Here is a 26,945-nt window from a genome sequence, read left to right as displayed (position 1 = left end):
CCGGACATAGAGATAAATTAAACATTAATTTCTGCACTTTGTGCTAACCAGATACCAAGATTAAGACATCTTTGAATACCGAAGCTAGTATGTAAAACATAAAGATCTGAATCCATACCTCTCACTCCAAAATCATGAGTAAAGGTTCTTTTAAGATTATTTCAAACAGTGTTGGGAAAATTGTAATTGTAATTGTAATTGTAATTGTTCAGTGCATAGGCTGTGCCTTCCGCTAAGAAGGCTTATCTAGGGACCAACCCCCTAGTCTATACACCTACTGTCCTTCCCGTTGCACTCGTCAGCTCGTGCGATACTCTAGACACACATGGGTGGTCGTATCCGGGTCCTCCCCTGGGTAGGCTCGTGTCCGTCCAGGTTCTGGTACATTAACTTATCTATATGCATGGTAATTATACTTTTAAAACTCACCTTTTGATTATAATGTCGAAAATGCTGAAACTAAATAAAGGTTAGCGATCCATATAAGGTGTGTGCTGCGACGGAGTAGTAATTGAAGGAAATGAGGTTCTGATGTGAAGTATAGGTAAATCAATTAATCATTAGCTGCAAACAGTTACTAATAAATGGGTACGATAAATCACTCATCAATGAGTATTGCCACTCCCACTGAAAAATGGGCAAAACCTTAATCATAAATGGATATTCGATTCCTACCGTGTATTTAAAGTAAAGTTAGGATCTTATCAAGCAAGCACACACCTTTTACGATTCTTATCCTACTTACGGTTTCCTGCACATACAACTTTTCCTAGATACAAGCTTCGTCCAGTATACATTGGCTGTCTCCAACCGGCATGATCCTTTCTGTCTGCTTCCTCTTGCCGGTGCAAGTTTAATTCTTCTTTTCTTGTTCGTTTCTGGTTTCTGGTCGTGTTCCCATTTGTCCTCAGGCAGTTAATATTAGTACATGATAGGAAGAAAGAAAGAAATAGAACAAGTTAAGTGTGAGCCGCATGCATTGGTTACTTATTTGGGTCATGGTGTTGTCTTCCCTATTTATTTGCCCTAGTCGCTCTCATATCGAACGTTTAACTCTGGATCAACAATAGAAAAGGGCCCATCAGCATTTGTAAACAAACCGCTCCAAAGCCCCCCACTCACAAAGCGAAGGCCACCCACGCAAACCAACACCATCATCGGATAGGGAAAACTTCCACCTACACGAAGATGGTGTTGGTCTGCGTGAGCAGCCCCCGATCTGTGAGGAATGGGCTTTGGACGGCCTGCCCACAAAAACCGATGGGCCCCCTTCCACTGTTGATCCAGAACTCACCCCCTTCCCTCACACTATTATGGTCGGAAAAGAGAACCCATATTTAGGAATCTATCGCGAACTGCGATGCAGAAGATATTAATAGCAAACTAATCTGGAACTGGTCTAAGACATATGACCCAGTGAGCATTGACACCTCACACTGTTGTGAATGAGCACGGACGCGAGATTTACTAGAGTATTAAATGCAAAACGCAAATTCAAAATAAAACTTGACAAGACATCGTCAATCCCCTTATTCTTGGGCAGGGTCTGACGATGTGAATCTGATTTTGATCAGTGAACGGGCCCCATATGGTACATTTTCTCACTATGAACCTGTCATTTCCAGCCTATCTGAACTATTTAATAAATGGAAACCATAACATGGGTTACGCTTCCCCTAAGCGGGCCCTCCGCATCTTATCTCTGTCTTATCTCAAATGCCAATGGTTTGAATGTATCAATATATACATTGGAAATGACGTTCAATCAAATAAACCCATACCCCACTCACTTGGCCAGGCTTCAGAATCGTCCAGTGGGCAGTGCGCTCTACACTCCAAGTTCCCTTTCTTTCAAATTCACCCTAAATTTGATATTTTACCCCTTTGAGTGTTGATTAATCACAATGAAACATTGTGACAGAGCACGGACTTGAGGTTACTAGAGTATTAAATAATCTAGGTCCTATTTAGGATTATATCTGAAAAATCCAAATTTGGCCAACGCCCACCTATTTCAAACAGTGTTGGGAAAATATCAAAAAATCAAATCTCACCAACGCCCACGGTTGATTTTACAAGCTGTGATATCGCAGTTCGGAATATCAAGCGAACAAAAGTCACCAACTGCAAATCTCACCAAACTGTGGTGAGATTGAGTTTCATGATTTTTGCTTTACACCCGAATGCAACCGAAACTTCCATAACGGCTTGCAGCAGTCCCTCGCGTCTGCCATCGATGAAGATTATAAAGAGATAGCAAACAATACTTTCTTTTTCTAAGAAAACGATGTGCAGTGGAATCATTTTTGTGTCGAGTCAACTCTCAGCTTGATATTTGCACGTTGTGAATAGTCTCGCAATATCAAAGGAGCTTGTGAAATCAATATCAAGCATGATATTTTGTTCCAATATCACACGTGATATTGCGAGCGCATGAGAGCGGAAAAATATCAATTGATTTCTGATTTTGCCAACACTGATTTCAAAAATCATCATTAGAAATTCCTTGCCTTTCTCTTTTCAATTCCAATCCCAAATTGAGAATAACATATTTTGACCTTACTACATATTACATACTGTATTCTTTAGCTAAGCGAAATAATAATCTATGCTTCAAGTAAGGATTTGGGTTTTATCATGCGATAAAACTTGTGATTGTGGTGGTACTTGGTATATTTTACCATATTTAACTGTTTCAATTAAACTGGGAAATCTAGGTTAGACAACTGAAAGAAAAAAAAAACCGAAAAATAAGGTTTTTGAATTTTTAAATAGAATGGCCAGAGTGCATTTGTTTCAAGTCCGTTATCTTCAAGAAAAATTAGGATATACAATTTTTGACGTAGGACTACGTCTGTGATTTCTATATGGGGGTACACTTTATGAAAACATAAAATGGAACATGTAACAAAATTATGAAAGATTTTGGAAGTTAATAACTCAGCTGCCCCTGGACCAATTTCAATAATTTTATCACCATTCGATCAGAAATATGTCTACGCATCAATAGCAATGCTTCCGACTGATAATTTTTAACAAGAACTTATTGGAAAAGTGGTAATGTCAAGCATGGTCCAATGTATAAATAAAAAGTGATAATTTTATCACTGTTTTCATGAAATAAACGTTCTTCCCAAACCCAGTCGTCATAATGGAGTACCACTTGGTTGCACATTATTCTGCTTTAACCTGAAAAGATATAAAAGAGCGCTGTTGTCTAGGTGAGCAGGCAGCAGAAGCATCAATATCAGCAGTAGGAAGGTGGTGGCAGGTTAGGTAGTTCACTATTCTACCTAACAAGCAACAATGACTGGTCGTGGCAAAGGAGAAAAAGGTCTTGGTAAAGAAGGCGCCATCCGTCGCCTGGCTCGCCGTGTCGGTGTCAATCGTATCTCCGGTCTGATCTACGAGGTGTGCTGAAGGTGTTCCTGGAAAATGAGATCCGTGATGCTGTCACCTACACTGAACCCGCCAAGCGTAAGCGGCAATGGATGTCATCTACGCTTCTAAGCGACAGAGGCGTACTCTGTACGGTTTCGGAGGTTAAATCATCACCAATTTTGGCAACAAAACGGCCCTTTTCAGGGCCAACAATCTTATTACAGCAAAGAGTTGGATGTGCCTGTTTGTCCATATCCAGAACAACACGCCCCCAACGACCACACAAAATGCTCTCCACAGTTGTAGTCGTGTAACCAAACTTGGAAGCAGGGGTGCGTGCTGCGACGGAGATTTTGATTGATTCTCTTCATCAACTTTCTCTTAAAAAAAAAAAAAAAATACTGCAGATTTCGTACGTCTATAATTCAAAAACGGAAAGAGTTAAGATAATAGATGATCGATCAATTAAAAGAACTAAATGCTCTTCACGTCCATTCCGCCCACGTCTAGCTTCCGTTCGTACTCCTAGGCACAGACCCTTCTACTTTTGACGTAGGACTACGTCTGTGATTTCTATATGGGGGTACACTTTATGAAAACAGAAAATGGAACATGTAACAAAATTATGAAAGATTTTGGACGTTAATAGCTCAGCTGCCCCTGGACCAATTTCAATAATTTTATCACCATTCGATCAGAAATATTTCTGCGCAACTGTTGCTTAGATAATTAAAATCATCACCAGTTTCCTGCGAAAAGCGATTTCTCTAACACAGAGTTGAATTCCATCCGGTCTCACCAAACGGTGTTTATTCAATCACCCCGTGGTGAGTGGTGGTGTTCTCCAGTACACAACGAAAGGCTCCCCGCAAGCAGCTAGCTATCAAGGTTGCCCTCAACCGCTGATCGGATTCAGTTCCAATCACCGTGTGTGGTGGTGTGTGGTCGTCGGCAATGTTCTCGGCGCGTGGCGTTGAACATTGTTCTCCAGTACACAACGAAAGGTTGCCTGCAAGCAGCGAGCTGCAGCCCACATGAGCATCCATAGAAGGAGGAAGAAGATCGGAATAAATAGCTCTTCGTGAGTCGCTGTGGGCCAACAAATAAGATTTATTATACAAGACCACGTAGTACTACGTCACCATTGTGTACAACATCATAGGGCTGTCCCTTGTAGTTTTTTTTCCATTGTCTTTGATCTCGAGATATCACCAATTTTCTGAGGTTTCGAAAAAAATAAACTCTGGTTCCTATATCTCTTCGTCATCTTGAAAGTTTTCCAGGCCTAATATGTTGAAAAATGGTCTTGGAAACTTTCTAAGCCCTAGAGATTTGTTCAAAGACCTGAATGTCGATAAATCTGAAGGCCGGAAGCTTTAGTATCGGCAAACATCTAAAAATCGTGTAGTAGAATCTTCTTTTTTCAGAAGTTCTTTTCCAAGCCCATCAAATTGTATTTTCTACAAGTTCGGAATCAATAAATTTCTTATCTTAAATAAAGGAATGAAGAATGAATGAAGAATAATGATAATTATTTATACGATCCAGAACACTTGTCTAGGTCCAGAGATATGAAAATTTATCTATGTTTGAAGTTTTACGGAAGTTTCTATATTCGAGATCTTTAAAATTGCTTATCTTAAAATTGAGGAAATTTATCCAAGATTTTTTTTTCAATTTAAAGATTTCCTATTACATTTTTATGTTCAATCTTTCACATCCCGAAATTCAACCAATTCGCGATCTGAATCTAAATTCAACTAATTCAACGGTTGGCTTCCAAAAAAACCGTGACAGAAAAGTGAGTACTGTGTGAGAAAATGGAGTTTACAAATTATCGTATTGATTATCCAATTAATATTGATTTTACGAAAACAAATTTATAAGATCCTTCAACCATTTGTTTTATTTAAAAACATGCTTGTAAGATGCTCATGGTGGTTTGGGATTTTTTTTTATTGTTTTAAAGTCACTATTTGGTCACTTTTTTCGTCCTGCATATTGTAGAGGAATTCTGCTGACAAAATTTTATCATTATCTCTAAAGCGTTATTTTTGAACGCCTTTTTTTTTAAAAAAACCGGGAAAAAACCGGGAATTTGAATGGACACCCTGTCAGAAGTTGGTTGATCAGTTTTTATCGGTTTTCGTGTTACAAATCAGTTTTATATAGTAAAATCGTTTTTTTGTGGAAGAACATAAGCTTCAACGATGTTACGGTTCAACTAGTGAAATTTTGTCATGCTTTTGAAAGGTTATATTAGATATGATGTTTGCGTCAAATTAGACTCATATCGAATTCAACATATCAAGAAGACTGGCAACTCTTCCATTTTCTCAAACGACCGGAATGAGACAGGCACAATCGCGTCATCTGCCGCTCAAAGGTAAATGCTCCGAACGAATTGGACAGCAAATGTTCAATCCTCAGAAGAAAGGTTAGTGCATTTGCTCATTTTTCTATGCGTTGCTTCCACCTTCGCTCGAGCATAGGCTTCAGTCAAAGTTGCCAGTCTTCTTGATATGTTGTCTTCGCTCATATTGTCCTAATTATTTTCAGTCTTTTGTACCTTTTTTGGAAATTATTTGTCCTGATTGCGCAGTCTTGTTATGTGAGAAAGTTCATTTTTTTTTAATTCATTCGAATGATGTACGAATACGTATCCGTTATCGAACTTTGGCTTTGAATCGGTTTACATTATCCTTAATCGATTTTTCTTTTTAAGATTTATGTTTAGGAAACCATTCTGCGCTCCTTCGATTTACATATGAAGAGGTTGCTTTTATTATCATTTTGGAAGATAATTTTTCGCCTCTTTTTTTCAAATGGAAGTGGAAGTGAAAATTAATTGCTTTAACTATTCCTCTATACTTTTCTGGTTTCTGAACTAACATATTAGCCATCAGCTGTTTCTCGTTTCCCGCGGAAAACCAAAAATGGCCGGGCAATGGAAACACTATTCTGGAGCATGGATAATTTCTACAGATTTCAAACTTAGACTGCCGCGTAAAGGTAAATGCTTCGAACGGATTTGATAGCAAAGATTACAACCTCAGAACCTCACGCTCGAGCGCAGTACTACTGTATCTGTCGCTTGAATTCTGGCAGAGTTGCCAGTCTTCTTGATTTGATGTCTTCGATAAAAGAAACGAGGGCCAGTCTTCAATAAACGACTAATTCAATGTTAAAAAAATAATCAATTCTTTCTTTATTCCGAGTATGATACACACACAAACTGCGAATTTCTAGGAGAGTTTAGAGTTTCGTTAGAAAGAATAGCAGATATAACTTATATATGCAGGGTCGACATAATAGCAGATATAACTTATATAGGCAGAGTGCCACCTTAACAATTGTACGTTCTATATATGCCAAATAGTGGATATTTATAGGAGTTTCTTCACCGTATTGCAACTTCATATTATTGCCTTCATACATCAGCAATGTAATGCAAATTATATCTCGTAAAAAGTTGTTCAAAATGTCATCACAGATCTTTTTTTGAAACTGCAATGGGGCAAGAGTGCCAACCCATATGGGGCAAAAGGGCCATGCGTCTCAAATTGAGTGAAATCGATTAATGCTTGTTTATAAAATAGCCTTTTGATTGTTTATAATGCTAGCTAGTCACAGCTGTTATTGTTTACTCAATTTAACTATTGAACTTTACAATATTATGCAATACATAACAAATGAAATGTTTACCAATGTATTCAAATGAAAACTTTTGTTGTTGATATTTTATGTAGCTGGTTTTGTCAAAATTGGTGAAAACAAGCTTACCAAAGTCTTAAATGGGAAATAAAGCCATTTCTTTTACATTTTTGTATAATTTGATTCATAAATATAGGGGTGGCACTTTTGCCCCGTGTGAGGTTCATTTTTAAGAAAATTTTTTTTGACCAGGGAATATTTATCTATTCTTTGTTATTGATGTTTCAATTAATCATTTTTACCTCAATGCAGTACTTGTAGGAAACAATATTTGGAAATTCAAAAATCCTTATTCTAAGATGTCTAATTATTATAAGTAATTTCGATTTTTGACACATCAGCAGAAAATGATGTTTTGCAATTTTTGTAATACTTCATTTTGGACAGAACTTGCTATAATGCTGCATAGGAACACCATTCATAGTTTCATGGGTGAATTAGCATTGAAAACATTTTTTTTATGACTATTTGTTTTAGTATTACTTCTGCGTGAAGTCAGCGATTTACATAGTTGAAGATGCTAATTTCAAATAACAGACTGTAGTGGTAATTTTTATACGATAGATGGAGTAGATGAAAGTATAGAGTTGATAGTTCCGTTAGAGTACGGCAGTGTGAAAATTGCTTATAGATAGTAGAATAGCGAGCTAGGACAACTTTTAAGGAAGGTACAAATCGGTTTTTTCATCTCTCTTTACCAAACTCCCCCTTTGGAGAGGGATGGTGAGGGGTGTCCCCCTCCCCCCGTTGGTACTTGAGCGGTCGGCTTTCATCTCTTTTTGCCAGTGGTGGCGGGGGGGGACACCCCTCACCATCCCTCTCCAAAGGGGGAGTTTGGTAAAGAGAGATGAAAAAACCGATTTGTACCTTCCTTAAAAGTTGTCCTAGCTCGCTATTCTACTATCTATATGCAATTTTCACACTGCCGTACTCTAACGAAACTATCAACTCTATACTTTCGACTACTCCATCTATCGTATAAAAATTCCACTACAGTATGTTATTTGAAATTAGCATCTTCAACTATTGAAAACATGCTTATTTTCAAAATTATAGGGGGTGGGTGGCACTCTTTCCTCACCCGACCCTACAGTACCCGTTCGATTTTAGCAACAAAACCAAACAAACCGTCGTTTTTTGCACGGGGTTCGATTGGTATCGTGCCAAAATCGTACGGATTTTTAGAATAATGTATTTTTGCTCCTTGTGAATACAATTTTTAGTAAAAGATTAATTATTAATAACGTTTTTTTTTCGCGATCCTCTTCTGTCAGCGTTTTGGCTGGTGGCGCGACGCCACCCGGAAGAATTTTCGTTTGAATTATTTCCAAATGTATAGCCCAGTTTAGTTTTTACGTATTCAGTAATCGTGTTGGGACAGTGTTAGTGATTAAGACCGTGAAATCAGCTTGGAAAGAAATGAGTCCCATTAGTTAAGGCGTGCCGTGCTTGTCTGAATACTAATTTGGTGAGCTCGTTCCTGAATTTTCATTGTAATTTTATCATAAGCAATTTTTAAAACCATTAAATTCGCGTCAATCAAATTTTGCACTACTGTTTGATAGAACGTTTCAATACAAACAACTTTTCCAACTCATTAAATACGCGTCAATCAAGCAATACCGCTTGATTGAAAGTTCCAGTACATTATTAATGATTCCTTCATTGAAATGTATTGGAGCGGGGCTTATCGTATACGAAAATAGCTTCGGAATGCTTGCGTTCTTGAAATGGGCTTTTGGAGTTGCTCCACTTGGTCCAACCACCTAGCACGCTGCGCTCTTGTTCCAGCCCATTGTACCCTTCCAGCTTTAGCGACTTTCTGGATACTGCGTTCAGTGTTTGCATATCCATGTCTCAGGCCCGTAGAGTACTACCGGTCTTATCAGCGTCCTGTACATGGTACACTTAGTGCGGAGATGAAGTTTATCCGACCTTAGGGTCTTGTGGAGTTCGTAGTAGGCACGACTTCCGGCAATAATGCTTCTCCGAATTTCTTTACTGCAGTTGTTATTTGACGTCACCCAAGTCCCCGGCAAGTAGGGTTACCATGTCAAAAACTTGAAAAGGAGGACATTTCATTTGAGATTTGGAGATTAAGGAGGACAATGATGCCCTTTTTTAACATTAAAGGAGGACAATGAGTTTTTATCAAACGTTTTAATAATATGTGCGCTATAACAAAATTCATGATTTGCAATGATTAAATTGAGATTGTTCATAACTTGTAATTGTTACCAATTCAATTCATCTTCTCGTTATATTTCTGAAAAATGCATCAAACTAGCCCTAGCCTTCATAATTCATTTTTGATACTTGGAAATGATCTAGTCTAGCTGATTTGAATGAAAACTACAGCTTTACGGGCCTTAAAACCATCCCAACTTTTATCATGATCAAAAATCAGGATACATGTCATCGCTGATTGAAACTAAAATGGAACATCTAAGCAACCTGTTAATTTTACAATTGATTCAGCATACACTCAAAATAATCGACACGTTATAGTTACGTGATAAATCACGTAGAGTATCTCTTTTTGCTTTGCCGTCAATTTTACATGATCCAAGTAGAATCTATATGGCACCACTTATATATGATTGGGAATTCCATTCGAAGCCGCTACATTTTTTAATGAAGTTTACGTGATTTGCCCATACACACATTCAATGTGCGTTTCACGTAAACCCTAAGTGATTTTCACGTCTGAAAAAAATGAGTGACACTCATAGTTGTAAACAATATGGTGCTAGTTCAGTGGGTATATTTTCATACCACTGTTACTTCAGATTATTGTAGATGTTACTTTGTGGGAAAATTTAATATGGTAAGTTTAATGAATTAAACATTCATATAGAGAATAATTTAGTCTGTTTTAGTGTGAATACAGCAGCCTCATGGAGTTAGATCAAGTGCCGGATATGTGTGATCTCGTCCCCGATCCTTGTCCCGGTCGACTTTATTTCAATCTGGTTTTTATGCCGATGTATATATTTTTAGACAAAATAAAAGCATATGCATAAAATAAGACTGGATTTTAGCCTAATGCGAAATCAAGAATTCATTTTATTTAAATCGTACCAGAATTAACATCATTATGAACCACCGAATCACCATGAGCTGTACTGAAGGAATCACGTAAATTCTACGTGATAATCCAGTGACGTTGAAGGTCACTCAAATGAGTGCTTCCATATGAGAATCACGTAACGTTTACGTAAAAAGTGCGATGGAAAAAATCTATGTATGTTTTCACGTAGCATTAATGTGAAAATTATTTTGAGTGTAGGACTCTAAGGCCGCTTCCATAGTGGGAGCGAACAGGCGCGCTTAGCGCTTGAATTCCTTACATTCGATTTTACGGTATTCAGTATAGTAGCGGCCTAAACAAATCATGCGTAACTATTCAAATCGACGTATCTGCTTTTGTTCGCCCACTAGCTGGTGTTGTTAGTTTCTGTGAGTGAGCATGCAGTTGCCACAAATCGCCGATTGAAGTGATTGTTTACAAAATCAGATACATCGATTTGAATAGTTATGCTTGAAATACCTAAAATCCCATAGAACCAGAACGTCAAAATCGAACACATGTTGGATTCAATCTGTGTGGCTGTGTTCCATTGGGTGAATTTTACAGGGTGGCCAGCGATCCGGGAAAACCAGGAATACCGGGAAATATCCGGGAATTTAAAAAGTAACCGGGAAAACCGGAAAAAAAAACCCGGGAATCCGACGAGAGAACCGGGCAAAATAGATTAACCATACCATAGAAACATTTTTTACATCAGAATTTCAGAATAAACCATAAATACAGAGTGATTCTTTGCCAAATAAATTTCTTGCTCAATTTGCTGCATAATTTTCGTCAGTTTCCCGTCTTATTTGTTTTAGAATTTAATAAGTCAGCAATACTTTATATTGATTTTTGTCGTTTCAATTTCAGTTTGTAAAATGCATGGAATATATTAAAGATACTGGACTGTGGAAACAAATATTTGTTTCCGAAACTGAACTATTCTTTCCGGGGTTTTAATTTTTCGTTATTTAAAATGCTCATGATATGAATTCTGCTCTGAATTATCATGGAATTCTTCTGAAATTAACCAAAAAACACTCCGCGTAATAATTACCGTTGAGTTTTTTTTATTTCCTTGAAACCCCTTCTAAGAATTTGATTGGAATTTTTCTTAGAACTCCCTTGAACCTATTCGGAGACTTTAAAATTCTTTTCAAAATTTTCTTTTAAATCTATTCAAAACAGCAGCAATGTTTCGATATTTTATTTAGAAACCCCTTACAGTATTTTAAAGAATTTCTTTCTAATTATCAGCATTTTTTGCAATCAATTTTGTTGGAGCTCTGTGATGAATCTTTCGCACTAGGTTGAAATCATCACCAGAACACTCTTAGAACTCTGTTTCTTGTAGAATACTCATCATAATTCTCTTGGAATTCTTCATTTAATTCATCTGTCATTTTCCTCACGATTCCCATAAAAATTTCCTCAGAATCACGTAGGAATTTTTCTTAATGTTTCTTTTCACAACTTCTTTTGAAATCTTCTAAAATTACATAAGAATTTAACTTAGAACTTGCATTCTACTCGACAGAAATCCCTCCAAATTCATCTAACAATTTCTAAGGACTGCATGTCAGAATAATTCTGGAATTCTGCTCTGAACTTCTCATTCGAAAATTGTGTGGGAATCCTCCTCAATATTCGTTTGAAATCAACACTTTGAATACTTTTAAATGTTGCTAAAAATTTCAGGGTTTGTCCGCAATATTCTATAGGTTGTTCTGTAATTTGTTATGACCCTTAACATGGTTCGAAGTCTCAGAGCCTTGACAATTATTATTCAACAACTCATAAGAATGCATAAGATGTATCGAAATTGATTTTTTTAAGTATCTCGAAACATCAATATTATGTTTTGAATACATTAAGTGACTCAAAGAGTTGCATTTATACCTTCCGCTTTAACAAATACTTTCTGTAATTTTGCTTTTATTTTTCCCACAAATAACCTCCAATAATTAACAGTTGGCCACGTTTTTAAAAATACATACATTTTCGTTTTTTGTTGAATATTAACAATCGGGAAATTTTTAAGATTTGAACCGGGAAAACCGGGGGAAAAACCGGGAATTTCAAAATGAAAATTCACTGGCCACCCTGATTTTAACTTAAATTTTACAGATAGAAAATTTTCAAATTAACCTGCTATTGACGGATTTCACGCCAACTCGTCTTCGGAGTTGGCAGCACCCTCACAGAACCTTATGAAACTTTGTGGGTGTGGAGACTTAGCAATTTTAAGCAACTTTGAGTACTTATTTTTTTCAAAATTTATCTCGCCTAACATTTGATAAGGGTCAAAGTTTTTTGTCGATTTTTTTTCAAATCGATATAGCTTAAAAATGACAAGCCCTACAAAAAAGTGATGTATGGCGAACTTTTAGCAAATAATCTGAAATTTTATAAAAAAAATTTAAATAAAATAAAAAATCGGTTTCTACACTCTAAAAAAATATATTTAAAAATTAAAAGTCATTTTCCCAAAAATGGTACCCCTCAGATTTGCTTGATATTTTTTCTCATGAAAGGCAATATAATTACCTTACTTTTCTTCATACATCGCAAAGTGGGCGCTTTTAAGGAAAAAAAGTTGTTCGAACAACAACTTTTTCATGTTAATTTTTTTTTAGCGTGTTTCACTCAAAGTCGAATAGTAATACGCGCACAACCTTATTAAAATCCGTTGAAACTTAATGAGCATAAAGATTTTGACCTTTTGATAATCTGGGCGTGCTTAAAACAAAAATCTAGCCTAACATTTGAAAGGGCCTAATACAGAGGATTTTCCTGCATTTCGAATGGTGTTTTAATAAATGAAAACTCTAGTGTTTTTGTTTAGTGCATAATTTATTTTCCTATAATTCTCCATACATAATTTGAGTTTTTCATTGATTATTAGTCTATCGGAAACAGAGTGAAATTTTTCGGAGTTTCCTTTGAATGTGAAAATCGCTTAGTAGAAATTATGTTTTGAGAAATAGGTACAAAACAATGAAATTTTTGTGTACCAGGTATAGTTTTTACATGACTGAACAGCTCCTTGAGTTCATCGGACATCTTTGTGTATTGATCATTTGATATGAAGCAGAAGTTCAATTTTGTTATGCTTGTATCTGTTTGTTTAACTGCCCAGTCATACAGTTCTTGTGGAGTTGTGATTGTGTTTCCATAATCTCGAGCAAGACTTGCTCTCTTTGCCATTCGTTTGAGAGTTCCTCCAATTGCGTCACATGGGCCCTTCCCATGAGACGTTGCGAAGAAGTGCCATTCTGCTTCCAATCCATACTTGGACTTGAAGTTGCACAAACTGGCAAAATTCTTTTTATTTTTGTAATGAGCCGCTGCTCCATCTGACTTGAAAGTAATTTTTGTGAAACTAATAGATTGTTTAATGAAATCTAACAATTTTGATATAAATAATTGAACTGCTATTGTATCATGGGTCAATACTTCTGAAATAATAATAAAGCTTAAATTTTCCAACTTGTTTTCTTTTATGTAGTAAATTTCGAAAGGATGTATCGTAGCTTGATTATTGTTCCAATGATACCCCTGTGCTGAGTTTTGAATAATAAATGAATAATTTTCAGAAAAGTCGCAAATCACTAAAATTTCACCGTTTTGAAGAGAATTTTTTTTATTACTTAGGTAAGATGATTGCTCTTTATGAATAAAATCATGGGTTATGAGCTTTTCAACTTTTTCCGTCAAATATTGAACAAACTCATCTGCAGGTTTAATAATAGTTTCAAAATTACAACGGTCGGTAGTCAACCACTGTTGAAATAAAACTTCTTCCATATCATCTGCTTCTAATACTGATGTAAGTTCCCTCACGATACTATCTGTGGAAATGCATTCTTCACATGTACGATAAAAACAATCTATGGTTCTAATAGGACTACTGCAAAGTATTTTGTCTGCAATTTCTTTATATGAATCAAATTTTACACTATTAATAATCAATTTAACATTTTCATGTATAGTACAGACACATACATTATGTGTACCTGTACTATCCAACAGTATGCAATGCTTTGGTCGGAGCTGAGTGAACGAAGTAAATCCGATTTTAACACTTTTGTATTTCTCTTCAAAAATCATAAAAGCCTCTTTAAGAGACATCATCAATAAACGTTTCTGAACATGCTCTTTATATCCATTTCGATATTCAGAAACATAATCATTACTTCCTGGCATAGGCCTACTAATATCATCACTGTCAAAGAAATTAAAAACAATTTGTTTTTCAGTATCATTAAATCCATGACCACTTCTTGCTTTCTTACTACAAAGAATACCTTGTTCTCTGACTAGCCTTTTCATCTGTTTCACTGTATGATGGGGTGCATTAAACTCATTAACTATTTGATTCACTGACCATGATTTAGGGAGCACTGATAACACTTTTAATTTGTCATTTGTACTCGTAGAAGGCAAATTAAATTTCTCCTTTAACTGCATGATCATTTCGTCAAAATCATTTGATTTGTTGACATCGTCTGAATCCATCCCAAATATATTTTTACGCACTGCCTTTGTGATCTCTGCAGATTTTTGAACACGATAATTCATACTTCTCATACTTCTCGATGAAATTGGTGATAACTGTAAGGTTGAAGCTATACAATTGAATTGTTCCACATTATATGGACCTTGGATCTGATCCGCTGATGGGATTGATTCTAGCGATGGATCTGTATCTGTAAAATTAAAGAAAAAAAAAATATTACCACACATTAATATATAACGCTGTTAAGGTGATAGTACCATGAACGGGGGTGGTTTTGATAATAGGGGTAACTTTGGTAATGCAGCTAAGCCAAAAATTTATGACTTAAGGCACATCGTACGCAATATTTTGGATAGGAAACCGATGTTCCCTTCCAAAATAATGAATACGAAGAGCATTAAGTCATAACTTTTTGGATTAGCTGCATTATCAAAGTTACCTCCATTATCAAAGACATCCCCGTTTACGGTACATCGAAGCCGCATCTGAATTTTCCCCATGTTTGTGGAGCACGAGCTGCATAAACTGCATATCGTACAGTCGTGAAAATTTGATAGATTGTTCTTCGAGGTTGGCCTACCAATCGATCAAATTTGTACGATAAGCGGTTCATCCAGCTCGTGCTCTAAAAAAATGTTGAAAATGAAGTTGTATCTTCGATGTACAATCCTTAAACCACACAGTTGAAACAGTTAAAGTTATTATTATTTACCTAGTGTATCATCAAATTCCTGATGTTCTGATTGCTGATGACTTGTTGATGGTTGCGGCTCTTCAAACTTCCGAGCATGGCTTGATTCTTTTACATCCGATCGCCTCTTTTTCGGGAGAGGTGTCCTATTGTGCACTAAAATTCCACGACACGATTCACAAATACGCATTGTTACATCCAATTGATGATCAAAGCCCCATGAATGTATTTTCTCTATGAGACTTGATGATAAATTACGTAAATTATTGCGGCTGCAATTGGGATTGTTTATGTTGGCACTACATTGCACCCTTTTAATAATCAATTCAGCAGATTTTTCCATTGTTGTATATATAAACACTTTTTCGTTTCAACAACTATGCAGCACTACACTTTCAACAACTATGCACTACAGCAACTATGAGCATTGTTGTGATATCACCAAACTTAAATATTAGATTATGTCGGTAGAAACAGACTGCGGTGCTTTAAGTTTATACCTTATATCTCTCATTTGACTACCTGCGTTGTTATATAACTGCTATATAGCAGGTAACTTAACGATTATTTTAGGCATGCCTTAAATAATCGTTAAGTTACCTGCGCTATTATATGTATTCACTTGAGAGATGAGGTATAAACATATATATGCATATTGCTTACTAATGGACACACCTAATACATAAAAATAAATGAATGATTATTTTTCTAATTAAATTAATCACAAATACATGAATTGAAATCTTTTCATGAATAAAACATACTAAGTGATTTTTACTTAGTTTACCTGTTGATTTGGAACAATTTGAGGGTGGTTTTATAGAAGTTGGATAGAGTGTATGCATATATTATAATACAATCCATCACAGGAAAGTGCAAACCATGCTGAGATGGCTGTTCCTCATTAGAACGTTTTGTTCTGAACTCTTATTGGACGATTTGCAGGTAACTTCTCTGTACCCTTTTCAAATGTTAGGCTAGATTTCGCCCAGATTATCGAAAAGTATACCCTTAAAGTTTAATCGAATTTTAATAAGGTTGTGCGCGTATTACTATTCGACTTTGAGTGAAACACGCTAAAAAAAAATTAACATGAAAAAGTTGTTGTTCGAACAACTTTTTTTCCTTAAAAGCGCCCACTTTGCGATGTATGAAGAAAAGTTAGGTAATTATATTGCCTTTCATGAGAAAAAATATCAAGCAAATCTGAGGGGTACCATTTTTGGGAAAATGACTTTTAATTTTTAAATATATTTTTTTAGAGTGTAGAAACCGATTTTTTATTTTATTTAAATTTTTTTATAAAATTTCAGATTATTTGCTAAAAGTTCGCCATACATCACTTTTTTGTAGGGCTTGTCATTTTTAAGCTATATCGATTTGAAAAAAAAAATCGACAAAAAACTTTGACCCTTATCAAATGTTAGGCGAGATAAATTTTGAAAAAAATAAGTACGCAAAGTTGCTTAAAATTGCTAAGTCTCCACACCCACAAAGTTCCATAAGGTTCTGAGAGGGTGCTGCCAACCACTGGATGAGTTGGCGTGAAATCCGTCTATGTACCAGACTTATTTCTGGCATTTTCTGAATTTTTACTCATATTTGACATTTCGAAAATAAATTATAATATTCGAAAATCTCTCTGTTATCGATCGTGTGATTTTCGAGGTGTTTGTCAAAATTGATTCCTGGTTTGCCTGAAATAAGTCTGGTAGAATAGCAGGTTTATTTGAAAATGTTCCATCTGTTAAAAAAATATAAGTTAAAGTTCACCAAATGGATTGCAGCCTAAATGTAGGGGGGTTGACATCTGTAGTTTACTCCTAGTCCCACCATCAAATGGCATTTACTAGATAAGATGAGGCTGTGACATAATTAAACAAATAAGCTCTGCAAACAACGCTTTTTGAAAACAATTTTATGAATATGTTACTGGAAAAAATGCAAGAATTAAAAAGGAGAACATTTTCGCGCAAAAGGAGGTTGTAGAACAATTATTGAAAAGGAGGACATGTCCTCCTTTAGGATACCATATGGTAACCCTACCGGCAAGGTGACAGATAACCTTAGTTTCACGTACCCACTTGCAAATAGTAGATGTCGCCACACAACATAAACAAAGGGACTGTCCTTCAGCGCCGCAATGGCATTTCTCTATGGAAATCCAACTTTTTGTTTCTCCATGTGTGGATGTCAAACAACAAGCAAGAGCGAATTTATTATTGGTGAAATGAAATAATCCAAACAAATTGAAACCGATTGATAGAGGTTCATTTTCTTATACAATCAAATGGCAAGAAAAATACTTTGCTAGTTGAATATAATCAGCCTACAGATTTCTTTTTTGATCATAGTGGTGCGATAAAGGCTTGCCATATGAATAAACAAAAGTTTACTTTCCCGTGTTTCTCTATTATTGTGTTCTTGCGTTCTTGTGTATTCTTCTGACATGCAAGACTTCGGAAATTAAATTGAAATTACTCAATAATCACAACAAATATTTCAACGTTGGAAAATATTACGAACGGCTTGAAAATAGAATCCTAATGAGCATGTATGCAGGATGCAGTAAACAATCATCTTGATGAATCAAATAAGTGTCTCACAAAAAAATTATAGTGAGCTTCTAAAATATTTATGATTTTAAGTTAAGTGATTATCTTTTGTTACATCCGTCCGTATCATTAACGTTATTCCTCACCAAACTTGAAGCCTCAAGAAGCAGATATATTTAAATGCTCTATTATTTAGCTTGAAGTGATTGTTAATCAGAATTTTCTAGAATATTAGCTGAAATTGAGCTCTGATGATTTTTGCACATAAGTTATGGTCGCAGATCCGTTGTAGCAAGATATTTAAAATTTAGACAAATTGAACAATATATCGAATATCGAATTAGCTTAAATTCATTAGAGGCCTTCGACACCGTTGTACCAACAATCAATACGAAACTAACGGTTTTAAATTGGCTCACTACTTGACTAGCCTATTGGTCCCAAGCAAACGATTAACGTATCCCATTCTAGTCGGAATTCTAGTACTACGCAATGTTCGTTTTGATTCGCTATGAAAGTTTGACAGATAAAATGAGGGGTTATTGGTTTTTCCTATGTTTCGAGGGGTGAATTGATTAGCTTGGGACCGAAGAAAGTACCAGAGCTGAGCCAAAAAGTTGAGCACGTTATTTCGGAACCTTCTAGTCTTAGAGTTACCTCTATGGTTGTACTATCGTTGAACAATCGTTGTACTATCATTGTACTAACGTTGTACTCTTTTATGTTAGTACCTCAAATTGTGCATTTTGTAGTACTAGCTGCGTATAATTAGTACACTCTTACCATAGAGGTAACTCTAAGACCACTGGGTCCCGAAGAAAATCATTATTATTTTTGGCTCACTCAGTACCAGAACAACGGTTCCAAGCAGTCCCAAGCTATTTCACTCACCCCTGCATGTTCTGCATGAATCCACACACCCCTGATGTTATCTGTCAAACTTTCATAGCGAATCAAAACAAACATAGTGTAGTAACAGAATTTCAACTAGAATAGGGTACGTTAATCGTTTGCTTGGGACCAATAGGCTACTAAAGTGGTGAGCCAATTTAAAATCGTTAGTTTCGTATTGATTGTTGCTCTTACTCGCTGCAAAACCATGCTTTCTTTGTTCATCATCGACGATAATAGCAAAAGCGTTGAAAACACCGAAAGTATCCTTGTTCATTTCTCATTTGTTCCCATTAATTCGATGACAATCATTTATTTTCTTTTACAAATCAAATGTTTAAGCTTTTGGTTCTGTACTGCTCATATACGGTACCCACAAAAAAAAAATATCATAAGCTGCTACTGTATTGTGCATACTACTAGCATCACTGGAGTTCCTATGTCGCTAACATCGCGTGTGCGGTTTGGTGAGCGCGCGACAATAAGATGAATTTTAAACTTTAATTTTGTTTACTGTACATCATTTCCGCATTCGCCCTTTTAAGATAACATTTCTGAAATTTGTGAGTTTGACAGAACCACCAGCACCAAATTTTCGGGGTACACTGGCAATATACCGGAGCTGTCAAATTGCCCCCGAGTTGACGTCACCATAATTGGATAGGGGAAAGTTTCCCCTACACGTTGATAGTGTTGGTTTGCGTGTGCGGCCTTTTGAAAATTTCACAATCCATTCCATCACCTTGGAACATACACTAATCTTAATTTCAACAACTCTTCCTTTGATGTTTAATTTTTATTCCTTTGTTCCAACTTTGTTTAGAAAACACAACTAGCTGTTGTACTCGCTCCTGTAACGATTTGTTCGTTGCTATAGCACAACCAATAATGTCGGTAGTGTTAGCGGATATTTTGAACACATTGGAAGCGGAAATTTGTCCTTATTTCATTAAATTTCCAACCGAAGAAGAAATCCTCATAAATTTCGAGTCACTTTTTTGTCACTTGATGACGAGTCACGTCACTGGAGCGATTACGAGTGTCACTTTTTGTCACTTATTCACGAGAGTCACGTCAACGGAGCGATTATGAGCGTCACTTTTTTTGTCACTTTTCTGTCACGGTGACAAGAAAGTAAGGTGACGTGACGGTGATAATAGAACCCAATACCCTTAGGTTATTGGTGGCAAACATGATTTAATGAAGTGACCGACAACTGAATGTGAAACACTACACCAAGTCGAACTCCTTTAAATAAATATTTTCTCTTATATTATTTTTTCGATATCCATTTATTTTATTAAAATCTCTTGGTACTGGTATTACCGGCAGGGGTTGAAACAGTTGACGTTTTTTACTACACTCACTTCGTTGTCGTGCGCGACAGTCTGTTTGTATTCGTACACTCATGTTCTACCGTCGTCTCTCTCACTCAACACAAACGGTAGAATAACATTCGAGCAAAAAGAAAATTATCAAATAACTATTATATGACATGTGTGATTTCGTTCTAGTTCCTCAATTTGGTGTAAGTTAAACCATTTCTGATCTGAAATCTTATTACTAGGACATCATTGCTTGCAATTTTCAGAATTCACACAAGCACAACATCAGCAGCTCTTTTTATGAGACAAACTAAAATACATACATTGGTGACGATTATGACAGAGCCTGTCATATGACATTTTAGTTTGGTACTGTACTATGATAGCTTGTTTTGCAAGTGTTGAAGGCAAAGGCAATCGATTATCATAGAAAATGTGTCGACTACCGTGACCGCTTACAAGACTGATTACCTGTACTGATTTTCTCGGTACCGAAATACCGATACTCGCAAAAAGGGTTCTTGGCTGACACCCCTACTACGCACGTGTTCATTAGAGTGGGCTCCGTGAATCAATCACTCCATCATCCATATGCGGGAACATATGATGTGGTACAGCGAACTGATAAATATATGGATGTGGTCATATCTGATACTGAGAAGATTCAAAGAATCTTGATTGACTGGATTTAGCCTGTTTTTATATGCAATCCACATTTGGGACACCATCCTTCAGACGATCAGCGAACTAAATTTACACTTTACTCATACGCATATTTCGTCCACTTATCTACTCTACTCGTAGACTCTACTCACTCTACTGAAAGCTGAATCAGAGCTTATTCAGGCAAAAATTTGCTTCTTTAGCTAAGAATGAGCTTATTCAATCGGCTTAAATTAAATTAAATTGTTTGTTGGGTAGTACCTGTGAACTGTTAGTATTTGATATCGCTTTGACTTTGGAAATGTCATGGGTAATTTTTCGCAACGAATCGGAAGACTAAACCTGTGACCGGTGGGACGTGACCTCCGGTTACCTAATTTAATAGGGTTTAAGAACAACTTCACTTGCTTTTATATGTTTTCATACTAACTTTTGATAATCAACCGTCTGCGCATCTCGCTTATTTCAGGAGGACAGCATTAGCTACAAGAGCGCCCACAAGCTGGAAAAATTCTTCGAGCAACAGCTGGCCAAGTGGCTCCCGAAGTATTTGGAAACCGAAAGCTTCGAAGACTACCTGCAGAACCCTGCCAAGCGCATCAAGAGCCTTCAAGAGGATTAACAATCAATGCCTGGCGGCATTGAACAACCGCAGGCGTCGCATCAACAATCTCCTCAACAGCAGCAGCAGCATTTTTTTCAGCCACAAAATATGCACCAATCAGAACAGCAACAGCAACAGAAATTTCAATCCCCTGGATCCAGCGATGGATCCAGGGTCCACGACGGTACAAGTAGCTGTAGCAACAGCACCATCATCACCACCACCACCACCTCCAGCACCATCATCACAACAGCAATCACAACGGCTGCCACCACAGCAGCTGCAGCAGGAGCTGACGACGGTCGAGCCCAGCAGCAGCAAGATGGGAGGCCTCGTTCAAGGGAGGGAAAAACGAGTGCGCAAGATGCGAATGGAGGTAGACTGGACACTGCTGCTGCTGCCGCCGTCGCCGAAGAGTCGAAAGAAGCGGAAACCGGTGCTTAAGCGAAAACTGAAGAAGCCACCAGAGCCATCGCCTCCAAAACAGCAGACGAATGAGAGAAAGTTGCCCAAAAAAGCAACCACTTACAAACAACAATTGTAACATAGAACTGAATAGTAAGTTGTAGGTATGCAGTGCGAGTCGAAGAGCGAATGTGTGTAGCTGTTTGGCTTCGTATGTTAGTTGGCATGAATCAAAAGAATACTTTTTGTTTTTGTGGAAAAGGTTTTCACAGAGATAAACAAAGATGTGTAAATATTAGTTACCTAAGGCTATTTGGATAATATATATAACGCAGTAACGACATTCTATAAGATGGATGAAAAACCATAATACACGCAATCTCAATCGAACAAAGCAAAATTTAAGATCAAATCTGGGCTGTTTCGCTGTTATTTAGTGTACCTATTTCGAACGATCGAGCATTCGAAAGCAAAATTGGTAATTGTAAGTTCGTTGCTGATTTAATATGGCGTGCAGATGGTCGATTGTGCTGCATTCCTTGCGGCTTTATTGGATAATTTTAATTCTCATTTACGACTCTATTATTTATTACGTCACTCACCATTTAGGTTATATGATTTATTCTAAACGTTCTTCATTTAAGTTGACAACTATTACTGATCTAACCGAGAGTGTGCTACACTAATGGACAAACCTAGAGTTTTGTGAATAGAAATTATGGATGGAAAAAAACAAACAAACAAACAAACACGTAAATACTTGTGAAAGTCGGAAAAATCCGTCAACCATTAAGCAGTTATTATTAGTAGGTAGTGCATAGATCTTTTTCGAATGCTAACAAATAATTGGGCACTCTTGAACTGAGAAATTATGCGCCAATCGGACTGCCGATTGGCAAGGGACAAAGTTTGATTCAGTAGCAATTAACTTCTACGTAGAGCAAAGACTACCGAGTAACGAAATAAGTTTTCCTTCCCCCATTGAAACATGTAAAAAAGATACTATTTCGCTCCTGTAAACCGTAGTGAGTACTCATAGTTTTCGTAGAGATTGATTGCCCTCTCTCTCTCTCTCTTCTATCATCAGTAGTTTATCTATTATCCTAGTTAAGGAAAGCGAGCTTTCTTCCGAGACAGTAAACCAGTATGATTTATTTTTTATTGTATACGAGCAAAGTAAGTAACTGTAAAGAAAAAGGGAGACGACTGACAAGTTGATATGCTGCAGCAGTCTGAATAGCGACGAGCCGGGCAAAGGCTTCTGCTCCCTTTCTTCCCTCCCATGACAGCAGCGAGCAACAAACTGCTATTCACAACTCACTGAGTATTGAACTCTTATTTGGAGAACAAAAACAAACAAAAAGTAAAACCTTGTAGAAAGATACACATACACAAAAAGAAAACCCAATGGAGAACAAAATAAAACACGTAAAACTCAAATTGTAATCGAAATCGAGTACCATCCTTTTGCCTCGTGCCCGCGAAGCGAAATCCGAAATGTTTGTCCCTGCAGTAGGTAGGCACCCAATCTAATTGTACGTCCGACGACGATTGCCGGAAAAACAAGTTAGGAGGGAAGGAATTGCTCTGATTGTCGGCGGAAAAATAATGTCATTGCCCTAGTTTTCTCCCTTGTCGTCATCGGCGTCGTGCCAATCACGTTTTGCCCTTCCCGTCTCGATTTTATTCCTTTGTTTGGGTGTTGTTGACCGACACCAATGATGAGAGATGGAAATTTCCTGATATCACAAATTCGGCGCCCTTGCGGAGGCATATACATGCGATACTTTTTCGCACAGACGGAGGGGGAAAGTTCCCTCGCTGTTGATTGCGAATTGGGATGAATTCCCTGCATGCTTGGTTAGAGTCGGAATATGTGGGTAGTAAACAGTTGATCATTCTATCTGTTCTTGACGATGATTGCAGGACTAGCGGGGGGTGCTATGCTGCTTCGAGCAGCGAAGAATTTGAAGAGAATACGTTAATTGCTTTCGTGTCTTTGTGCCTGCTGACCCACTTTTTTTTTTCTTATTGCGTGTTATTATTAAATGCTTTCGTGACTGATTTAATACTCTCAAAGTGCTAGATTGTATTGTTTTCGCTCCAAATCTGTACGATGGTAACTATTTTCTTTACTGAAGTGCTGCTTTCACTTTATTTATTAATCTTGAAGGTATTTTCTAATATTTTTGGATACTAATTTTTAAATAAAAAGTACCCATTAAAATGTGAAAGATCGTTACTGCGGAAATTTCCCTTATTTACAATCTAGTAAACTGCCAATAATATCAGTCCCATATGACTTCTCGTCGTTTTTGAGTTAGAAGTCCAATTTAAGTAAAAATTCACCAAATGGAACACAGCCTTAATAACTTGAGCACAGAATCGTTTGTGTTTGTCGTATTAGATGCTAGATAAAAACTTCTTTGAAAATACCTGGGCCGAGTGAATTCAAGGAGAAAGTCGACGAAGAGAATCTTGTTAGTGTTACTTAGGACCTAATGCAATGTTCAGCTTGAAATGTTTCGCTTAGCTGTAGCAATGTAAACAGATAATCGATGAAGAGAATCAAACATTACAAGTAGGCCCTTTTGAACGCTCACTGTCGAATTTCAGAACTTAGCACTGAAAAAACTTTTTTTTTTTTTTTTCGACTTAAATGATCTATATTTCTTGAATTTGTGTGGTTTACATGTATAACTTATCAAGTCAGATGCGTCTTTTCAACTTTAGTTCCTGTGAAATTTCAATTATTATTAATTACAGTTCCTAGTCCTATCAGGCCTGTTTTAGAGAATGACCACCTTGGTGGGATTGGTTTGTTTGAAAATTTGAAAAAGGAGACTACTTATAACTACTATTTACAACTACAACTAACCTACAACTACTATGTACACCTAACCTACTATATACAAATTGCTTATCAAAGCATGTTCTGATAAATTACATTTTTGTGCAAATTTAGTCTTAATTTCGTTAATTTTGGAATCTATTTTGGCAATGCCTGCCTCTTCATGTAAATTTGTTATTCTAGTGTCGAAAGGACGATCAAGAACCATCCTCAGCACTCTATTCTGAGCGACCTGAATTTTGTTCCTGTGAGTCTGTGCACATGATTCCCACACCGGAGCTGCGTAGAGGATCGCAGGTGCTATGATTTGTTTGTAGACGGCCAGTTTGTTCACCCTTGAGAGGCGGGATCTGCGGCAAATCAGCGGAAACAGACACCTAACCAAGGTAGAACACTTGACTACTGTTTTCTCTACATGCGAACGGAAGAGGAGCTTTTCATCGAACAACATCCCGAGATAGGTAACTTCGGTAGACCACTCAACCCTTGTGCCATCCATGATTAGATTACAGTACAAGATGGAGCCGGTTTCAGTTTGGGCGATTGCCGATGGAGGATCATGATCGCTTGTGTTTTGGTGGTATTGATTTTGATTTTCCACGTGGTGGCATAATCAGCAAAGGCGTTAAGGCATCGTTGAAGTTTGTTCGTTATTTCGCGAGGCATCCTTCCTTTGACGGCTATTGCGGTATCATCTGCGAACAGGAAAAACACGCAACCGTCTCCAAGGGGAGGAATGTCGGAAGTGTAAATGCTGTAAAGCAAGGGGCCCAGCAGACTACCTTGCGGGACTCCTGCTGGGATCGAAAACGTGTCTGAGAGACAACCATTCAACGATACCTTAAACGACCTTTGCTGGAGGTAGTTACGGGTGATTTTAATAAGATGTAAAGGAAAGTTGAAGTTACAAAGCTTGTACACAAGTCCATCATGCCAAACATTGTCAAACGCCTTTTCAACGTCTAACAAGGCCATGGCTGTGGACTTGGATACAGCTTTGTTACTTCGGATGTTATTCATCACCCGTACTAGCTGATGATTGGTGGAGTGCCCCTTTCTGAATCCAAACTGTTCCGGAAGGAGAATGTTGTTTTCCTCGACAAACTTGAGCAAACGATTGAGAATGAGTTTCTCGAACAATTTGCTCAGCGCTGAAAGGAGGCTGATTGGTCTGTAGCTTGAAGACAATGTTGGATCCTTACCGGGTTTGCGGATCGGTATGATTTTTGCTACTTTCCAGATGCTTGGAAAGTAGTGCAGTTCCAAACATCTGTTGAAGATAGCGGTTAGAAGAGACTGCACTTTCATGCTGAGTCTCTTCAAGATCAAGTTGAATATACCGTCAAACCCGGGAGCCTTCATGTTCTTGGTGCATTTCAGCGCTGAGCAAATTTGTTGTACTGTAATCATATCCGCCGGAGGCACGACACAGGGGGAGGTATCTAGGTTTTGAACGCATTGCGCAACCTGATCATCGAGCGGACTTTGGATAGTCGAGCCAAGCAAATGCGATGAAGCGACATGCTTGCCGATCGCATTTGCTTTCTCCTGTGGGGTAATTAAAAGCCGATCGTCATCATTTTCGACTTTGAGAGGTGGAACGGGTTTGGGATGATTTTTAAGGACCTTGGCTACCTTCCAGAATGGTCTGGAGCGGTCATCCAGATTCTGGACAACACGCCCGAAACTTTCATTTCGGAGTGAGTCCATTCTGGAAGCAATCTGCCTATTCAGATCGGCCATTTCACGTTTTTTGCCCAGATCTCCAGTCCTCTGAAACTGGCGTCTACGAACATTTCTCAACCGAATCAGTAATTGGGTGTGGGAATCAATAGCAACAAACTTACCCCTCACAGGAACTTGTCGAACGTATGCCTCGTCAGCCATGGATATGGCCTGTTGGAGCCCTTCCAACGTCCGGTCGATGTCATCTACGGTGTTGAGTAGTGGATTTTCATCGATGTTGCTGTCCACCATTCGTCCGTACTGCACCCAGTTGACATGGTGGTAGTCTTTACGCAGGCAGCTTCTAGCAGGAACCACATTGACACCGACTTCAGTCACCACCGGTTGGTGGTCGGAGCTGAGATCGTTGTGCGCCTCCGGCTTGGATAGTCCGATGTTTGACAGGAAAAAGTCTAGCGTGGAGGGATTTCCCGCCGGAGAGATGAAAGTTGGTTCGTCCGGAAATTGCACTGTGTACAGTCCATGTTGTGCGTGGTCGAACAATAGACATCCGTTTCGGTTCCTCTGGTAGTTCCGCCAAGCTTCAT

General features: G+C 37.5%; 1 protein-coding gene across 4 annotated transcripts in view; it reads left to right on the top strand.

Moving 5' to 3' along the window:
* The window catches only part of LOC135701214 (transcription intermediary factor 1-alpha-like), a 211,836-nt gene extending 188,612 nt beyond the window's left edge, over positions 1-23,224 (top strand). For all 4 annotated transcript variants that reach the window (XM_065221983.1, XM_065221982.1, XM_065221981.1 and 1 more), the window contains exon 12: positions 21,282-23,224. In XM_065221983.1, the coding sequence (XP_065078055.1) occupies positions 21,282-21,434 (153 nt within the window). In that variant the 3' untranslated portion in view covers positions 21,435-23,224. The remainder of the gene's footprint in view (positions 1-21,281) is intronic.
* Positions 23,225-26,945: the final 3,721 nt, after the last annotated feature.

The sequence above is a fragment of the Ochlerotatus camptorhynchus genome, unplaced genomic scaffold (assembly GCF_037179485.1).
Source record: "Ochlerotatus camptorhynchus isolate MF236.1 unplaced genomic scaffold, CSIRO-AGI_Acam_v1.1 ptg000151l, whole genome shotgun sequence".
In the NCBI taxonomy this organism is placed as follows: domain Eukaryota; kingdom Metazoa; phylum Arthropoda; class Insecta; order Diptera; family Culicidae; genus Ochlerotatus; species Ochlerotatus camptorhynchus.
This window is presented reverse-complemented; position numbering and strand designations above follow the sequence as displayed.